Source organism: Chelon labrosus (genome assembly GCF_963514085.1).
Source record: "Chelon labrosus genome assembly, chromosome: 6".
NCBI lineage: Eukaryota > Metazoa > Chordata > Actinopteri > Mugiliformes > Mugilidae > Chelon > Chelon labrosus.
In genome coordinates this window covers 25,279,671-25,300,271 of record NC_140342.1, presented here as the reverse complement: position 1 = coordinate 25,300,271, position 20,601 = coordinate 25,279,671, and the positions used below count along the sequence as shown (strand labels likewise).

General features: G+C 44.8%; 1 protein-coding gene across 1 annotated transcript in view; it reads left to right on the top strand.

Moving 5' to 3' along the window:
* LOC311488899 (receptor-type tyrosine-protein phosphatase N2-like) overlaps positions 1–20,601 on the top strand; it is a gene marked incomplete at its 5' end in the record, with an annotated part of 207,251 nt that overhangs the window by 163,354 nt on the left and 23,296 nt on the right. Inside the window, 3 exons of the mRNA XM_084545761.1 lie at positions 5,002–5,199; positions 13,737–13,884; positions 15,660–15,733. Coding sequence (XP_084401887.1) covers positions 5,002–5,199; positions 13,737–13,884; positions 15,660–15,733 — 420 coding nt within the window. The remainder of the gene's footprint in view (positions 1–5,001; positions 5,200–13,736; positions 13,885–15,659; positions 15,734–20,601) is intronic.

Below are 20,601 nucleotides of genomic sequence, written 5' to 3'. Positions count from 1 at the left end.
AAAGAGAGGGGTGGGGTGGAGAGTGGGGGACGGCACACGCCCGCCCGCCCGCCGTCGCCCCGGGGTGATGCATGATTCGAGACGGTCATGTGGCGCCAAGTGGATTCCCTGGCATGACGCCCATGAGAGGGGGTTGTCTGGGTTTTTCTTTGGGGCACACGTTCTGTTAAAGCCCCCAGATGAACTGCTGGTCTGTTGTTTTACATGTTCCTCAGCAACGTTCATTGACTTCTTACTTTCTTTTTTGGTCTTCTGATAAAAAACTAAACTTTTTTTTAGTTTGAAGCAAGAAAAATTTAGTGTGAATCACTTTTTTTTGGAATCATTAAAAGCCTTTTTGTCTTCCACCGGTTCATCCTTTCACCAGATTCACTTAGTGAAAAATACTTTCCCTGACTGATGTCTTGTCTGCGGAGGCCGACGTTCATTTTCATAAATCGCTTTGTATTTTAAAATCAATTTTCTTAAAGCTTGCCAGTGGTTGCTAATCCATCACGCTGGACATTTATCCACCTTTATTTATCGTCGACGTTAATGCAGCTGTTGAACTGGATGACGTCGGCGTCGTTGGATTTGCCAAAAAAGGCATTTCATTCACGAGTTGCGCTATCGGAAAATTGAATCCGGACGACAGAAGAAGCTCATGCGAACGTCCCGGAAGAGATCACTCTCTCGTTTGTTGTTTTAAAATGTGAGCGGACCGGACTACTGGGTGACCTTGAACGCACCGTCAGCATTCAAGGTCCTCTGGTCGTCTCTCGGAGGGAAGACGTTTCGATGCCGTTATGTTTAAAGTATTCATTGCAGCTGCAGAGTTCACCATGTGGGCTCGATGAAACATGAACACTGTTGATCACGTGTTTGCCTCCAGGACAAGGCACACGAGACAAACCTCTATATTTAACCAAATTATGGAGCCGATATTTGTCCCACTCAGTCAAATGGAAACCCCTCCCCAGACTATAACAACATCGCTCTTGGTTGCAATGTTCTGTGATGCTAAAAGCGACATAAATAACAGATACAACAGAGACAAGTGTCCTGAAATTGCCCAGCAGTCCTGAAAAGTCCTGCTGTTGTGAACTTTCAAGAAAGTTTGGTAATATAAGAACAATAACGTAAGAATGAGGTGTATATAAGAACAGTGGTGCAGAGTATATTGAGCTCGGCTTGACGTCCTCCTCCTTTCGCACGCGGCCGTGTTTGTGTTTGCCTCCCACCAGCGCCGCTGCCGTTATCCCGGCCCAGGTAATAATCTCCACACATTTATGAGCCCCTCGTCCGAGCTCGTAGATCAGCGTCGACGCCGACCTGCGAGAGAACACCGGTCGGATCAGATACAGACTAATGAAGGCCCGGCTCACATTACCTCCACCGTCAATCAAACCGGGGCCGCCGGTTCATCGACGGCACATCGCTCGTTAAAGAAACTCAGATACGGGTGGAGATCTGGTGCAGAGACACACCACGTATAGAGGTTCAAGTATTACACCTCAGTGGACTGGTGGGAGTTCGGTGTCTTGGCCTGATTATGAGCTGATTCATTGCTCTGGTCTTTATTTTATTCACAATTATTCTCAAAGGTTGTGTTGAATTTATAAGATATGTTATAAAAACACAAGTTTAAAAGTTGACACTGACCCTGTATGTTAGTGGGGAGTTAAGAAGTAATAAGTATATATTGTAAAACACTTAGTTTTACATTTGTGCTGTCCTTAAGAAGCCTTTTTTTTTAATTTTGAGCCTTTTGTGCTCAATAAGGATCACATTTTCTATATATATATGTATAAAACTACTTTTTTGTACCAAAATTGAGATATCAAATTACCAATTTTGATTTGATATTGCGCAAAAAATGAAGCCAAATGTCTTTTTTGTGAGGTATAAGGCTTGAAGTAGCCTGGAGGCCAGCCTGACCTCCCCCTCTGATTGGTTGGAGGACTGTCCAGTTGATGGAAGACATATTTTTTTCTCCTTCATTGCTTGAAACTAGTCGAATGTATTCACACTCAACCCTTCTCAGAATATGAGTCTGTTAAGACCCTGTCTGGATTTCATTATTGGCCGTGTTTCAACCATCACCACATAAAGCCATTGCCAATAACTATTTGACTGACCCGACAGATCTTTGTCTGAGCATGTTCAGTTCCCAACGGAAAGACTCCAGACCAACGCTTTGCCCCCAAAACACCAAGAATTGCAGGTGGAGTAGATCTGGCCTCCAGGGTAGGTTGAGAAACAGCTAACTTTAGCCTGATATGGACTAGTTTTACCTGAGGACGTCCCCCTACACACATCTGTGTTTCATGTGGCGCATTCACACGGGATAACTCAAATCTATTTTTCTCAGATTTACTCTCCATAGTTACGTCTCTGCTACTTTCCGTTGCATGTCAGAGGATACTTTACACTTTCTGACAGCTTTAGTTACTTTGCAAATCCTGACTGATCATAAAAAAGCGTGATGTGATGAGACTATCGATCCAGAGGAAGAAATTACGAACGGCCGGCCGTATTTAAATCAGCCCCCACCTTTGTCGATGAACACATTAACGCTTGATTTAGTGATTTCATCCGTTTAAATGGGTGAACTTCGCAGCCTAACATCTCTCCAGACTTTGATTTACATCCTTCATGATTCTTAAGAGACAAGAGGCAGAAAAAAGTCTCAAACAAAAGTAAAATCACTCCCCAAATCACAGAGATGCTGATTCACACTGGATTAGTTTATCACATGACCTCTGTGTTACCTGAAATACCTAATTTTTACTTTACAAATTACAGACATGGCCAATTCGCACGGGATTACGATCACAGACGACCTCTGACATTATTACAAATTAGACGAGATCTCCAGGTAAAACTAGTCCCGTGCACATAGGGCTTTTAGACCAGTGTTGTCTGTGTCTTAACGCGGGTTTATATGTTCGATATTTAAATGCGTTGCCAGGCAGAGAGCTGTGCTGCTAGCGTCTTTCAGTCCTTCAGTTTTTCCGTTCACACGGCACAAACGCTACCAAGTCATTCACTGTCGCTGACGTCTCTGCTGCAGAGAAGAGTTTGACGTGGTGTCTCACCTAACAGAAGATGACAGCGTGCTCAGGCGTATGAATGAACACATTGTGTTTTACAGCTCAGACACTGAATGGTAAACTTTAACCACAAACTTTTTTCCTCAAGTTTTTTTTTAATGTATCCCAGGAAGGCTTGCTGAGCGCGGTCATTCAGCTGTTCATGGTCAAGTGTCTGGTGCTGGAAATGTTTTACTCATACGACTGCTCCCACCCAGGTGTCTACACGCCACAGTGAGCAGTGTTTTCATTTTTGCTCCTGCGTCTCCTCTTAAGCTCGTGGTCTCGTTGTGGCCTTGTTGCTGGGTTTACACTCAGAAGCTCAACAAAGGGAGTTGTCTCTGAAAGTTCTCGGTGAAGGTCAGAGCACATTAACGAGGCCACTTTTGATAACTAATCCCGTTTAGTTTTGCCTGAATCCACCGCTTACGCCCACGTTTGCTCATTAAAGCCCTTTCACTTTTGTCTTTTTCTGCTTTTGAACTTTAGAGAACAGAAAGAGAAGCAAAATAAAAAAAAGGACGCTCACAAATAGAGAATACAGTCGCTGGGGAGGAAATTCAAACGGGAAGATTAAACTTCTAACGATTCTTCAGTTGTTAAAGGAGCTTCATCAGTTCTTTTGATAGAAGTTTGCCTTTCTGACTTAACATCACAGCCAGCGTTAAGCTAGATTTCTGCTTTTAAATCAGATCTACGCTGCAGCCTGACGTGCACCTTCTAGAAATGTAACTACGCAGGCTTTACGTAGGTACAACAGAGCTAAAAGGATTTGTGCTCATCATAACTTTCTATATTTCTGCATAAAAAACGACTCAAAACTGTTCACTAGAAGAAGACAAAGAGAACCCAGTCCAAGACATGAAACAGAAATATGATGTTTGTGATGTTCCCCTGGGTTCCTTTGGGACCTCTCAGACGATCATGGGGTGATCTTTGTTGGTGGACCACTCCTGTGGAGGGTCTTAAATCTCCTCCATTTGTTCACACTGTGGATTTATGGATTTCAAACTCTTCAGAGATGGTTTTGTAACTGCCTCCAGCCTGATGAGCAACAACAACTCTTTTTCCTGTTGTCCGTTGCCGTCATACACTTCCACAAACATGTGTTGTGAAGATCAGACTGAGACAACTCCCTGATTTATTTAAACTAAATGACACCTGAGTCTCACCACACTGATTGAAAACACTCCTGAACAGATGGACTTGAAGTTAACTTGTAATCCTAGACGTGGACTTACCTTTGCACCTCACAGATATGTAATATTGGTTCATTTTCCTGAATAAACAGACACACGTGTATTTTTTTGTCTGTTTCATGTGTTTGACTGGGCTCTCTTCATCCACTTCCAGGATGTTTTGAATCATTTTTATGCAGAAAATTTTGGGCGGTGCCAATACCTTTATCGAATGGCTTGAAAAGCATGAAGTCGGTGCTTTAGTTTGAGCTAAAAGACTCAATTAGACGTCAGTGTCTGACTACAGAGAGGTGGCCAGGCCGTCGCCATCTTGGTTTTTGTTTTCTTGAAAAGCCAAGATGGTGAGAGTCAGAATAGAGCAGTACAGTAGCCATGTGTCACAGCATATTTTACTCTTAATGGAAGCATTTAGAGTAAAAACAAAGACACACTGTGTTGAAGAAGACTCAAAACTGGTGATTGAGACAGAAACTCATTAGGGAAATGCTTTCTGAAGTCATGAATGATAAAATAGAGTAAAATTATGTTTGACAAAATACTGTACATGTGAAGGAACAGTAACAAGAACAAGCTTATCTGAATGCTTCACAATTATTTCATCCAAAGACCACACTGTCATTGGATATCTTTTTTTTCTTCAGTTATTTTCCTACGCTTGAACTCAATGTCTTTTGCCGTGTTACTGACTGATGTGCCCCCTCCTCCCCTCCTCCCCTCCTCTCCTCCTGCAGGAGCTCTGTCGCCAGCGCATGGCCGTCAAGCCTCCGGCCGAGCGTCCTGAGCCCATCTCCTCCAGGATCAACAGCGTGTCGTCCCAGTTCAGCGACGGCGGTCCGGCCGTCAGCCCCTCGGCCCGGAGCAGCATCTCCTCCTGGAGCGAAGAGCCTGCTCACTCGAACATGGACATCTCCACCGGCCACATGATACTGGTGAGTCTCCCCAACGCACCACGCTGCTGCTTGGTGCTTACAATGCTCTATAGGAGCCCTAGAACTCATAAAGCTCAGTGATGGAACCACCTTGGAATAGTCTGGTTCTGAATCTGAGTCCTGTGTTGTGCCTGTTGACTGTTGTTATCTCCTAAATAACCCAGAGCTGTGTGACACAACCATAGACTGGACATAAATATGGACAATGTGTCTCCTTGCTTTGGTCAAACTGACGCTATTTTCCCGGGGATACGGGCGGCACCATCTTGCGAGTTTGAACATGCATCAATATTATATTATCTACTTAAAATAACTGAAACCGTCTTTGAAAAAAAATGTATTTGACGTATTTTAGTGATTTAGTTTGGCCCAAGTCCCGCCCACTTACATGGAGGGGGTGGAGCTTATGACCTATACAGCAGCCTCCAGCCACCAGGGGGAGCTCTACTTGCTTCGGCTTCACTTTAGAGGAGCTGTTCCGTCGTCTGTTTTTATACCGTCTATGGACATGACCAATAAAGACACCTGACCCAAGCGTCCACAAAAAAATAGAGGCGGATGCATTTTATTTCTTTAAAGATGTTCTTAAATCAACACTGACCCAGTTAAATTAAACCTGACGTCCTCTTCTGCTGCAACTGGGAATGATCAGCTCTCCAGATGAGTCCGTTACTACATAAACCTGCCAAAGCTAAACTGGCTAAAACAAGAATAAATGAACTAAACATTCAATCAGATTTTAAGTGATCGCTGTCTGACTTTACTAACAGCTGATTGAGATTTTACATGTTTCCTTAAAAACCAACTGAACTAGTTGAACTAGACCCTGTTGCACAGATGATGTCTTCTTCTTTTCTTTCTTTCTTTTGCATTTATTTATTCTTTCCTCTCTTCTTTATTTTTTCTTCCCTCATTCCTCCCTTTCTTTGTTTCTTCTGTTCCTTTCTTTTTTGCTTTGTCGCTGTGTTTTGCTCTTTCTTTTTCACCACTTTTTTCTTACGTCATCTCTTAAATTTCTTTTTCTATCTGTCTTAATTTCTTTCTTTCTTTCTTTCTTTCTTTCTTCCTTTCACTTTTATTTATTCTTTCCTCTCTTCTTTTCTTTATTTTTTCTTCCCTCATTCCTCCCTTTTCTTTCTTTCTTTCTTTTTCGCTTCTGTCTTTCTTTTTCACCGCTTTTTTCCTCGCTCCTTTCTTCCTTCATCTCTTAACCTTCTTTCTTTCTTTCTTTCTTTCTTTCTTTCTGTCTTCATTTCTTTCTTTTTTCCACTCCTCGTTCTTTTATTTTTTTAATTTCTCACTTCATTTCTTTCTTTCTTTTTTGCTTGTGTCTGTCTTTTTCACCGCTTTTTTCCTTGCTCTTTTTGTCCTTCATCTCTTAAACTTCTTTCTTTCTTGCTTTCTTTCTTTTGCTTTTATTTATTTATTCTTTCCTCTCTTCTTTTCTTTATTTTTTCTTCCCTTATTCCTCCCTTTCTTCCGTTCATTTCTTTTTTGCTTGTGTCTTTCTTTTTTCCACTTTTTTCCTCGCTCTTTTCTTCCTTCGTCTCTTAACCTTCTTTCTTTCTTTCTTTCTTTCTTTCTTTCTGTCTTCATTTCTTTCTTTTTTCCACTCCTCGTTCTTTTATTTTTTTCATTTCTCACTTCATTTCTTTCATTTCTTTCGTCCTTCCTTCCTCTCTCTCTTCTTCTGGTTTCCGTACATCTCGTCTCACCCTCTCTCTACGCAGCAGATGAAAATCTCTATTGAACCTTTGTTGCGTTCTGGTGTAATTGTAATATGTAAAGCTGCTCACTTCAACAGCCCACCACCCTCCGTCCCGACTCCCCCACCCTGCCCCCGTCTCTCTCTCTCTCTCTCGCCCCCTCTCTCCCCCTCTCTCTCTCTCTCTGTGCTTTATGAAGCTGCCGGCTAGATGTGACAGAGGTTTTTTTATTTTTGATGTGTTCAATAGGCACAAAGATACTAATTACCCCAGAGATTCGCACCACAGTCGCGTTCAGGAGAAATGACTCCCTCTGGAGCCGTGTGCCGCCGCAGAGAGGGTTGTCTCTGTCGTCTCACACAAGCACAAGCTAAAGTGTTTCTTTGTCAGACACACAACACGACACGACACGACACAACGCAGGGCTCGCATTCAAAGCTCCGAGGTCACGCGTGGATGTAAATAGATTTGAGTTTGCGTTAGCGAGGGATGAACGTCTTCAGGTAGGTTTGTCTTTTTGAGACGGAGACGTCTCAGAGATCAGAGGGAAGACGTGAAGAGGTGCATGTGTTTTTGTTGAGAATTCAGAGCGGGTGTGTGTGTGGCTGCAGTCTGGTCCAGATCATCACTGAATGACTTTAATAACAGACGGAAATGTAAACGGAGTGAGGGACGGACGGACGCAGATCAAATCCTCTTCAGGGAAATCAAAAATGTAAAACTGTGATGTGGTCATTTTCAGATTAAGCTAAAACAAAGGCAGCTGGACGTGTGGGTGACTCGTTGGTGACTCACCTGAAACTCACGTGATTGGTTGTGTTGATGAATCAATACTCGGCTGCAATTAGAGGAATTCATTTTGATCCTGTTTTATTTCTAATCGAGCAGAAACTCTAGACTGAAGGTTTTAGAGACGGGTGTGTTGTAAGAGACACGTCTTGGGTCCTCCTGGGTTTACCAGTTTAATGGAAGCAGCTTCTTTTACTCTTCTTCTGACTTCACTGGCTTCAACGTGGACCTTCATGTCAAGGGACGCTCTTTTGAGATATTTTTTATGATTATATTGTCAGAACACCGACAGAATTATATCTGCAGATACTCTGGTTAGGATCGTGGACAATGAACAAACATTTGCCCACATTGTTCCCACCTAGCTTTACAGTTACCACCAAAATCACAACCTGTTTAATCCGAGGTAAAGACTTTGCTCGTGTGTCCAGATTATCTTCGACAGTGCGTTTAAATCGCAGTGAGGACAGAAATATGACTTCACAGTCTAATATGAGAAACTATCTGCAATAAAAATAACCTCCACATCCTCTGTTCCCTGTAACACAACCACATTACCAGTCAAGAACGTAAAGTAGACATTTGAAATGATTTGGAAAACATTCACTAACCTCAGGTTCAATAACCTCTTTCGTAGAATTCTGCACTTTTAAGTCGTTACTATCACATATAGACAGTGTTATGCTTTAGTGAGGGTCAGGTTAATCAACTAAAACAGTGTGAACATAAAACATGAAGTAAAATCATCCCATAAGAACATAAATCCTTAGTTTCTGTGTTTAGATGTTGCTGTTGGGCTTTATAGAGGTTACATAGGTAGACCTGTGTACGGTCCAAACATTAATATGCTTTAAAAATACACAAGAAACTCCAGTTTGATTTAGGGAAAGGTTTTCTTTGGCAGCGTCCAGTGAGTCAGCGTTAGATCTCCAAAGAGCAAGAAGTCAGATTTACTTTTATAGAGCCTCTTTTATCACTCTTTATATTATATTATATATTTAGCTGTTGGATTGTAAATGTCCTTTTAATTGCAGCCGTGTTGGCTAACAGTACTAAACTTGTCCAAACAGTCTGGGTTTATTGGGAGCCTCCCGTGTGGACGAGCAGCTTTTACTAGTTTTACCTCCGTGGAGGAAATAAAAAGGATGATTGCGGTAGTTTGTAAGTCACAGGATGCTCATCATCACGAGAGGCGATCTTTAGTTAATGAGCTGGAGTAGAGAGGCCCAGGCTGAGCTGGAGTAGAGAGGTCCAGACTGAGCTGGAGTACAGAGGCCCAGGCTGAGCTGGAGTAGAGAGGTCCAGACTGAGCTGGAGTACAGAGGCCCAGGCTGAGCTGGAGTAGAGAGGTCCAGACTGAGCTGGAGTACAGAGGCCCAGGCTGAGCTGGAGTACAGAGGCCCAGGCTGAGCTGGAGTAGAGAGGTCCAGACTGAGCTGGAGTACAGAGGCCCAGGCTGAGCTGGAGTAGAGAGGTCCAGACTGAGCTGGAGTACAGAGGCCCAGGCTGAGCTGGAGTAGAGAGGTCCAGACTGAGCTGGAGTACAGAGGCCCAGGCTGAGCTGGAGTACAGAGGCCCAGGCTGAGCTGGAGTACAGAGGCCCAGGCTGAGCTGGAGTACAGAGGCCCAGGCCGAGCTGGAGCAGAGAGGTCCAGACTGAGCTGGAGTAGAGAGGCCCAGACTGAGCTGGAGTAGAGAGGTCCAGACTGAGCTGGAGTAGAGAGGCCCAGACTGAGCTGGAGTAGAGAGGTCCAGACTGAGCTGGAGTAGAGAGGCCCAGGCTGAGCTGGAGCAGAGAGGTCCAGACTGAGCTGGAGTAGAGAGGCCCAGACTGAGCTGGAGTACAGAGGCTCAGGCTGAGCTGGAGCAGAGAGGCCCAGGCTGAGCTGGAGGCCCAGGCTGAGCTGGAGTAGAGAGGCCCAGGCTGAGCTGGAGTAGAGAGGCCCAGGCTGAGCTGGAGTAGAGAGGCCCAGGCTGAGCTGGAGGCCCGGGCTGAGCTGGAGTAGAGAGGCCCGGGCTGAGCTGGATTACAGAGGCCCGGGCTGAGCTGGAGTAGAGAGGCCCGGGCTGAGCTGGAGTAGAGAGGCCCAGGCTGAGCTGGAGTAGCCCGGGCTGAGCTGGAGTAGAGAGGCCCAGGCTGAGCTGGAGTAGAGAGGCCCAGGCTGAGCTGGAGTAGCCCGGGCTGAGCTGGAGTAGAGAGGCCCAGGCTGAGCTGGAGTACAGAGGCCCAGGCTGAGCTGGAGTACAGAGGCCCAGGCTGAGCTAGAGGCCCAGGCTGAGCTGGAGGCCCAGGCTGAGCTGGAGTAGAGAGGCCCAGGCTGAGCTGGAGAGTGTTTCAGCACCACGGACAGCTCCACACGTACAGCAGGGACCAGCGGCTGCTCTGATTGGTTCCCTCAGCAGGAACGTTAGACAGCGTAGGGGAGAGATGTGTGACGCCGTCGGCATGTGGGATCCACGGATCTCCAGAATCTGGACCTGGTCTTTGGAGCGAACTAGCAGAGACCCAAAGGTCAGACTGTGTTCTCAGCCCACGGGACGTCCTGTGAACCGTAAACACTAAAATATAAATGAGGTTCTCTCGTATCAGTGACTGACCGTCCACCAACCGTCCTCCTCAGTAAAGGTTTGAATTGATTTTATTATTAGTTTGTTAGTTTATCAGTGTTTTTATCCATCCTTTATTTATTTATTTATTCTTTTTATTCTCACTTCACCCATTTATTGTCTTTCATCATCTTCCTTGCTTCCATCCTTTCATTTATCTTTCTATCTTTCCTCTCTTCTTTTCTTTCTTTCTTTCTGTCATCCCTATTTTCTTTCTTCTCTTTCTTTCCTTTTTCTCTTTTCATTCCTTCATTTCCTTCCTTCCTTATTCCTTTCTGTTTTTCTGTCTTCTTTCCTTCCTCTGCAGTCCTTTCTTTCTTCCGTCCATCTTTGTTTCTTCCTCTCTTTTCTTTCTTTCTTTCTTTCTTTCTTTCTTTCTTTCTCTTTCTTCCTTTCTTCCATCCTTGCTTTCTTGCTTTCTTGTATCTTTCTATTTGTTCTTTCTTTCTTTAATTTCTTTCTTTCCTTCTGTTATCCCAATTTTCTTTTTTCTGTCTTTCCGTCCTTCTTCCTTTCTTTTTCCTTTCTTTATTACCATCTTCTTTCCTTCCTCTCTGCAATCCTTTATTTCTTCTTTTCTTTTCTACATTTTTTTTCATATTTCTTTTTTCTTTCTTTCTTTAGTTTCTTTCTTTCCTTCTATCCATTCTTTCTCTCATCCTTTAATTGTTCCCTCTCCTTCTCTCTCCTGCCTCCTTTCTCTCCGTCCCGTCATCTTTCCTCTCTCCTCTTCCTCCGTGCGTCTGCCCAGCCAGGATTTTGCTTTCCAGTCAGGACTGTCACTTCTTACAGAAATATTCACACTTACAAGAGGAACTCATTTCACATTCCCATCACTGCGTCAACCAGAGACGGAGCAACGAGCCTCGCGGCAACAAAACCTGGGACGCCGGTCGACACGTTAGGGAGCGGAGAGAGAGGGAGAGAGAGGAGAGAGACAGAGAGAGAGACAGAGAGAGAGACAGAGAGAGAGAGAGAGAGAGAGAGAGAGAGAGAGAGAGAGCGGCGTCACAGCGAGACGCCGAATCCATCACGGAGCGAGACGAGTGCAGCCATGCAGCGGGAAAAGCAAATATTTCATCTAACGCCCTGCCACGCGCTCGACTGAGGCAACTGTTGAACGATTAATAAAAATCACCAGCTTCAAAAAAAAAAACAAAAAAACATGATCGCTGATGAGCTGCAGCGCCCCCTCACCCCCTCCCCCCCCTCACCCGCCTCCCCCAGAATTAATTGCCTCTCGTAAACCCCTGGCAAATACCATGTCATCATCCACCCACTGGTTTTCATTTGAGGAGAAGCAGCTTTCACCATCTTATCTAAGTTAATGTATTACTTGCTCCCATGTGACTGGGGCAGAGAACCACCCCTCCACCCCCCTGCACCACCACCACCACCACCTCCCCTTGCATCCTCTCTGCTTGTGTCTTAAGAGGATTAGGCGACTCTATATATAAAGCACATTATCTTGTCTTTTGTTGCTAGCCCCAGTAAGTGTTATAGATTATGCTGCAGCGGGAGCCTCCATCCAGATTAACCGCGCCGGGAATTCGTCGTGGTTCCTCGAGGCCAGCTGGGCCCTGGTGTCCTTTTGGGTCAGGGGGCAACGGGTGGAGGAAGAAAGGGGCTTCGGGAAATGGATTTGTGTGGTCAGCTGAGGTGGAGGACACGATGAGCTGCAGAGAAGTGTGAGAGGGTGATGCTAAAGCAAAGAATACTAACATGTGTGTTCCAGAACGACTCCGTCAGAGCAAGAAGACGATTTTAAAAATACTTTTTTAACGAGTTGTATCGAGGATTTCAGATTTAAGTAGAGTCCCTCGTGCGTTCGATAAAAACCACCTCTGGACCTCCACCCCTGCTGAGTAACCGCATCCCGCCGCCGCGATTTCTTCCCCTCTTCTTTTCTTTGCCTCCTTCGATCCAAAATGTCCGCCCAGTTACGTCACCTCCCGTGTGGCCAGCAGCTTTCGTGCTTCTCTTCTTTCCTACAGGTGCTGTGGGAGAGGTGTGTCAGAGCCACGATGGCGGCTTCGCGTAGTAGTTTTTATTATTGAGCACCTTTTTGTAACTCTAAGCCCCCACCCCAACACCACCACCACCACCACCACCACCCTCCCCATCTCAGTAAGGGGATTATTCAGTGTTTGGCCGACACATGGTGATCTCAGCACCTCCTGATTGGATTGCAATAATCCTTTTACACAGCCACAAAACCCTATTACTCTGGCATTAGAGAGAGAGAGAGAGAGGGTAGGGGGTGGATGGAGGTGGGGGGGCATCGGACTTGTACGTTGTTTGGATTGTATGTCTCTCTGATGTTTTGTCATGTATGGATTTTGTGCGTTCAGTCGTGTTTGCAGTGTATAAGTGCGACTGTGTGTGGGCGACCATGTTTTATTTAGTGTATGTAACCTTATAAAAACCTCAGTGTGCTGTTTGTGCGTCGGCTCTGTGTATCTGAGTGTTCTCGATGGCTTTGACCTCCTGCTGCCGATAAGCGTCTGCGGTGCAGGTGGAGGGTCGCGGCCTCCCGTTGCATCACCGCCGCTTTTAGCAACAAACATAATGGAGAGCCGATACGGCGGCGTCGAGAAAAGGCTAGGGTTACGCTGCGTGTGTGTGTGTGCCGGGTCGTAGACAATGACGCCGCCGAGAGACGACACGCCGAGCTCGCCGGCGAACAGGACGCCCATTGAGCGCGCGCACACCTGCGATAAAATCACACGGAACGCTTTCGATCGGGACTCGTTTCCATTATCCTCCAGCGGCCGGACACGCCGACTTCCATTTTTAACAAACGCCGCTCGTTTTAGCTGAGAAGCCATTAGGGCCTTTTTTTTTTGGGAACTAATTCTGATTAAGATCAGCCCCATTTGCAACTGCCACCATAAATCATCGCTGGAGCCATTTAAAGAACCAGCAGCAGCTCGTTTGGTTCCCTCATCCATTACAGAGAGACCGCAACCGTCCGTATCTCGTGTGCACGGTCTGCTGGTTCTCAAGCCTGCTAAAATAAAAACAAAGCTGTCCACCATCAGACACGGCCGACGGCTAACTTCTTATGGTCGTGCGCCAAAGTTTATGCGTTGGCAGTTCATCTCGTTACCTTCTTTAATCATGAAACCTGTATGTACAGTGTGCAGGGGATGGCAAGGCTGAATACAAAGAGCTGGAGTAGATTAGAGCGTGATTAAGACTGATCAGCACATCTAATAAACTGAGGAAATATGCATAGGAGCTCTCAGATCAGAGATTAATGACTTCACTAAATGATTCTTTGCTTTTTTTATGTTTGTAGAGAAAGAAATTGCCAGTTCTTCTTTTTACCTGTGATTTAACGCGGATCAAAACATATACGCACATCAGAGAACAACAAGGTTTAAAAGCCCCCGTAGTGACCTCCCCTCCTCTCCCCTGTCTCTTCTCCTTCAGTCCTACATGGAGGATCACCTGAAGAACAAGGACCGCCTGGAGAAGGAGTGGGAGGCGCTGTGTGCGTACCAAGCCGAGCCCAACGCCTGCACGGTCGGCCTCAAGGACGGCAACGCCAAGAAGAACCGCTCGGCCGCTGTCGTGGCCTGTAAGTCCCTTCACTCTCTGTTCCTCGGCCTTGAAGGTGATACGTGTTTGAGCTGCACACATTTAATCAAGAAGTGAACTGCTGAGCCCATTTTTCTGAACGCTAATGTTCTTTGAACCCTGATGTTATTAGTGTTAATCCATCTCTGAACAGGAGAGACTGAAAAAGACGAGCAAAAATAGTCACTACAGATAATTATAATGTTAAAGCCGCCGGTCGATATTTAGGAAGTGATTTATTAAACTGAGGCTGTAGAAGGATCCGTCCTCCATTTTCTCTGCTTTGCTGAGTTTTTGAGAGTGGTCCTGTGAAGCCTCCAGTGAAGGTGGAAAAACAGTTCAGATTTTTTTTATTTTGTGGAAGAAGCCAGTGGTGCTTCAAATAGGAAGCGCAATTTATTCCTGACAAACCGCCCTCCCTGCTGACAACCTGGTTTCATTAAGCCTCGGCCCGGTGGAGAGAATGGGACAGCACTTTTTTTTTTAAGATGGGCTATTTCCACAGAAGAAGCTTAGAAATTTTAATCATTGATGAGGTCGGTGCAGGAGAGCTTTAATAGAAAACTAATTTACAACCCTCCTGCTCGCCGCATCTGCTCCCGGTTTCTGATAATAGAGGCCCGGGCTCGAAAATTTAACAGGGAGTGTTGTGGAGTGGTGGCGAGAGCAACGCCGCCATGTTTGGAGGACTGACATCAGGAGGTTTATTCCACTCAGAATCAATGGTTTTCTCAGTGAGGAGGATATAAGGCTGTCTTATATCTGTGTCTGTGGTAACCACTCTACCAACCAGAACGTTTTGTTCATATCTAAAGTTATAATGCAGAAGGTGTTTGCACCGTTACTCTAAGAGGAAAGGTTCAGACACATCAAACAGAAAAAGGAAATAACTCTTTATACCAGCAGGTGGCAGTATTCTGTATTTGTCATTCAAAAGTGGAAGCTACTATTATAGGCGCTAACGGCGCAGTTTGTCACGACGACGCAGACCGTAAGAGCTGATTGGTCCTCTTGGTAGTAGCGTGTTTCCTCTTTAGTATTTCTAGCTGCTCCTCCATCTCCGCAAATTTTAAATTGATTGTTTTAAAGGTTAACTGAGGAGGTTCAGAGATACAAACATTTGTACGACTCAAGTTCCAGTCGCCATTGTTGAAAGTGAAGCAGGAAGTAGAAACGAAAAAAGACACAGCGCCCCCTAGTGTTTGGGTTAGACTGATGAGCGCACGAGTATAAATGGCTCGCACCGGTGTAGGCTATGGCAGTACGTTAAATGAGCCTTTAGCTGGGAGGCTAGGAAGCTAGGGAGATCTACAAACTGTCGTCGTGCAGAGCTGACTTCTGCAGTCGTGTCAGATGTGACAGAGGTCCCGGGTCAATCATTAGGAAAGTTAAGCCCACGAACCACTTTAAGAAACTTGCACAGACACTGGAAGGTCAGTGGGGAGGTAACATAGTGACTGTGAAGCGCAGCAGGAATCTGTTAGAGCTGCCTGGTGGACAAGAAAAGTTTATGTTCAATTGAGAATATCAAAATATTCTATTTTTAAAAAGTCAGCTATTTCCGTTCTTAGCTCAAAACACCCTTGATCAACCGGGAGGGAACGCACTCTTCAGGTCATGGAATCATTCTTAAAATGGTTGCCTGTGAAAATTGACATGAAGTGTTGAGTTTGTCTATTCTGAACACGCCAGAGATCCCTCATTAGAATGCGTGTGACATGGCCACGGTTGCATTCATGAGACAAAACGTGCTGAATTCTTCCATTTTCGTTTCAGATGATCACTCCAGGATCACCTTGAAGGTGGAGAACAGCCAAGGCAACTCTGATTACATCAACGCCAGCCCAATCGTGAGTACCTCCTCCTGCATTTTTAACGCCGGGCTCCCACAGTCCCCACGGGGGCATCGCAGAAACAAAGGCAGCCTACCGTCGTCCAATACAAATTTCTCGACGCAGCCGCTTGCTAAGCTCCAGCGGCAGCCTCGCGCTATGTATATGTTCTGCACCATGAATAATAATGATTGCCGCACAGCCGAGCACCCCGGGGCGAGTGTTCGCTCGGGGAAGGTGTGGGAATCCGGGTTCGCTTCTCGTTTGTGAAAACACAAATTGATCCGCGGGGTCTTGGGGATGCGATTGTTTTTGACCTTGGGTTATGCTAATTTGACACCGTTTTGTGTTTACTGCTGCGGTGCGAGCGGCTCGCAGAGGCCTTTCCTCTGCACGGTGCAGATTTAAGCAGCAAAAACAGCCTGTAGGAAGGAGAAGGGTGATGGAGGGGGGGGAGAAAGAGCCATGTGAATTCAGTAAGTGAGTGTATCAATTTGGAAACCAGTGTTGTAATAGCGGGTTTATGTTTCCCTCGAGGCAGATACAGTGGTATTCCATTAAAAGCAACAGAAACGCTATGCATTTCAAATCCGGGCGTCACACCAAACAGCGGCAGAGTGAGCGCGACTGAGAGCCAGAGAGAGAGCGAGAGAGAGAGGAATCAGAAGTGTTCAGGAACAAAAGAGCAATCCTGTCAAATGTCACAAACACGCGGAAGCAAAAAACAATAGCAGCACATGTAGCGGGCGCACAAAGAGAAAGCACACACTTAATAACGCTGCGTTCTCTGCGGCGTGCACAGACGCTGCGCTGCACTCACAAGTACACACAGATGATCACACACGGAGGAAAGAACGGAAACACCCACACACACACACGCACGGGCACACACTTCAGCATTCAGGGAGGCTGTCACGCATGCGTTCTCACCTCCCACACGCACGCGCTAATATTAAAGAGTGCATGATGTTATTTAAGGAACCTCCTCTGCCGACCGTTTCCATCCAACTCAACGAAAAGAAGACGAGCAAAGACATTTGAGGACTGTGAAGGTTCCCAGTCGTCCAGGTCAACAAAGCTGCAACAAAGGCGACTGGACATGTTGGGTTTTCTTGAAGATCTCCATCTGCAGCAGAGTATCTGTCGCTTGATGTTCCAAATTTAAACTCCCATGGACTGTACAGCAGTTTACAAAACGAAAATTGGAGAAACAACAGTTAACGGTCCAGACACCGAAACAAAAATCCAAAAATGTAAAACCTTTCTTTTCGAGAAACCTACATCTGGAATTTGCAGCAATCGACACTTGTACGTCGCTCTCCCAGACATGGATCATCACGTTCAGCACTAAATAAACCTGTAGCTTCTCCACATTCACAAGACAAACGCTCACAGATTCAGTTCAGACGACATAAAGTCCAAAGTTACATCTGAAAATTAAAAAGTACACGGCGCTCCCCAGCAGTCATTTAGAACTGAAGTAGTTACCTGGATGAAACATCTTCAGGAAAACTCAACCTTGTCCTTGTTTCATCTTTGTTTTTTGGACATATTCATATTTAGTAGAAACTTCCAGCTCCTCCTGCATCCGTTCATAGACGTAAAGTCTGAATTTTACTTTGCTTTTTAAAGAAGTAAACAGGCTTCCTGTATGTGGTTGTTTTTTACCTCGGCTGACGGTGGGTTTTACACATCTGTCTCTCGTTCACCCGTCCACTCTCACACCGTAATGATGGCTGACCTTCTCAAGGAGCTCATCTTCCTAAGGACACTTTGACATTTTCACAGTCTCGTGTGAAATGCTTTAGGTCAGCTGTGTTTAAAGGCTCACAGAGAATCAGGGAATCTGTTTTTGTGACGTATCGCCGGACATTTCTGTCTCGACTGGACACACACCAGGAGTTAAACTACCTACCTGCTTCCTGTCTTTGGGCCGTGGACACACAAAAGCTGCTTCAGCGTGACAGTTCAGTTTGACTTAAGCCGCAAAACCAAAACTAGTTGTGGTCTGGTTCTCGCATTTCAAAAACGTTTCAGGCTAAGTGTAATCTGAAAACCCCAAATCCAGGGTCCAGGTTTTGGTTCTTGCTGATCTCATGGTCTAGTGAGACTCTGATCATTAAAATCGAAGCCACTTCTTGGATAATCTTGAATAAACAAAAAGAAAATCACATTTCCTGGAAGCTTCCTATATTTTCTAACCAGACTCATCCCAAGTGTCCCAGCTATGTAATGATTCAATTGAGTAATAGAATAAAAAAACGACTGCTCTCTCAAAAAATAAAAATTGTTTACCATAAAAATGTGTGTGTTGTGGCCTAAAGTCCCTCATACACACACAATCAATCACTCAGCCGCTCAAACTGACTCACAAACACAATCAATCAAACAGACACACTTCCTGAGACACAATCAATCACGCACACAGCACTCAGTCATGAATACCCACAACCACACACGAGTTCTCTCTCTTCAAACTCATAATGTCTCAATAGAGTAAAAAAAATAAAAATTAAAAAGAAAAGATAATAGAAATGTCTTAAGTGAAACTTGCATGTTGGTGTTTTTCTAAAACTTGAAGCAACACCAGTTAAAATGATATATGTTTGTTCACAGATGAGTGGTCCTCTCATATCTGAAGTCGGCGTAGGTTTCATTTAAATAAATAACCACAATAGTAATGATAATAAACAGGTTAGACTGGTTACATGAGACGGGACATGACTGAGTCCCAGATGAAGGTAGTAGACGTGGATGGGACCATCGGGAGTCTGTACTCCGGTGGTGCAGATTAGCTAATGGCGACTTAAGACCCTCCAAATAACCAGAGGAGAGCAGCATGGTCTGAAAACCAGATTAACAAAATTATAATGAATGGACTGGTTCAGAGAACGAAAGCAAGACGATAATTGGACGAGAGTAGTGACGTTAAAATTGAGAATAAAGAGATTTGGACAATGTGGGAAATGTGTGAACAGATCTTTCTTTAGCCTGGAAGCTAGCCTGAATTTCTCCAACTAACAAAACCTGGTAAAGATCTGCTGAGCCAATCAATTCATTTGGGCGGGGCTTAATGTGATGATGGACAGAAGTAAAACCATCTGAGCTTAAAGGGGAACTACTGTTTTTTACAACCTGGACCTTATTTCTAGCATAAAATACGATCGTTTACTCACCCATATAACTTTTGTGTAATTTGTATTCCTTCGGGAGATATTTAGATCTGCGTGTATCCGTATAGTGGGAGTGAATGGGGCACCGAAACACAGCCTCTAAATAACGCATTATCTGCCATGAAACTTGTTTATTTTGCCAATATTTTGTTATCGTATGCTAGTGCTAGTCCAGAGTTACCAGTTATCATCATCATCCAGAGTCTGTAGATTGACCTACAGACTCTGAAAAGATCTCTTTTCGGTGCCCCAGTCACTCCCACTATATGGATAGACGCTGATCTGATTATCTCCTGAAGGAGTACAAATTACGCAAAAGTTACATGGGTGAGTAAACGATCGTATTTTATGCCAGAAATAAGGTCTAGGTTGTTAAAAACAGTAGTTCCCCTTTAACTTTACCTTAATTTTCATTACAATAAATTTAAAAACCTTGGGACTGATTGGCTGAATAGTGACCGTAGAGGAGGCCGACCCAGATCTTCCTCATTGATCTTTCATCTGAGCTTCATTAATAATCTCCTCTTGCACAATACTTTCTCAAAGTTATTTAAAATTACATTTCTTGCATTTTTAAAGCAGTGGAAATAGAAATCTTAGAAGCTTAAAATAAGTTTGTTTCTAATCAGTCCATCGTATTTTCACTGCAGTACGACTGTTCGCCAGCCAAACCGACCGACACGTCAACTCCCACTGAAGTATTCGTCTTCTGAATGCAAAATGAAGTTGTAATGAAAAGAGTAGACTCCAATCATTTGAAATCAAGACACAGAATAGACGAAACAAAAGCTGCCTGGTTCGTCTGAGCCCAGAAACGATCAGCTGAAGTTGTTGTCATTTCCTAAAATACAGACTCACAATTAAGATGATCCATGTCGCTGGCAGCTCGAGGTTTAACCAAAGAGGCAATCAACACACTCATAGAAAGACTGTCAGCCCCACTGAGGTGTCAGACTGTAGTAACAGTAGGATACATCACCAGCTTCATCTCACACACACACACACACACACACACACACACACTTGACTTCCTTCCTTCCAAAGAAAAGACAAAACCCCAGTAACGGGGATAATCACACATCCTCCACGTTTGTTCCTCATTAAGAGGGAGAGCGTGTGAAAAAGAGAAAGACAGTTGTCCTTTTGCAATGTCATTAATGCCGGGGTTTAATTCCGGAGACACTTTGAGATGTCAGAAAGCATTGTGTCTCTGCAGAGACTGTAAAGGAGGAAGACGTGAAAAGAGACACGTCAAGTATGCAGAGTCCTCCCGCTCTGTCTGTCTTGTCTGTCTACATTTATTCTCCCTCTCTCCTTTTCGTTTCCCGTCTTCGCCTTCATCTGTCACCAGGTTCTTCTTCTTACTCCCTCGTTCTTGTCCTTCTTGATTTCTCCGTGTCAATTTGTTTCTCCGTCCCCGTCCTTCCTGGTCTTTCTCTTTTCATTTCTGGATCTCGTGAGACATATTTCCAATTCCTTCCTTTTCTTTTCTTGTTTTATTCCTAGACCCTGCTACTCTGGAATAGACAATCATTCAGGTCTAATTTTGACTGGATTCCGATCCGTCCTGGGAAGTAAACCAGAATGTCCACATATTTGCGGATATCTCCAGATATTTGTTGCTCGTGACGGTATTTCGAGCTGTGGATGTTTTAATGAGCAAACCTCAGCTTGGTACCGCGTCACCTTCACTCTCTCCGTGTTACCACATTT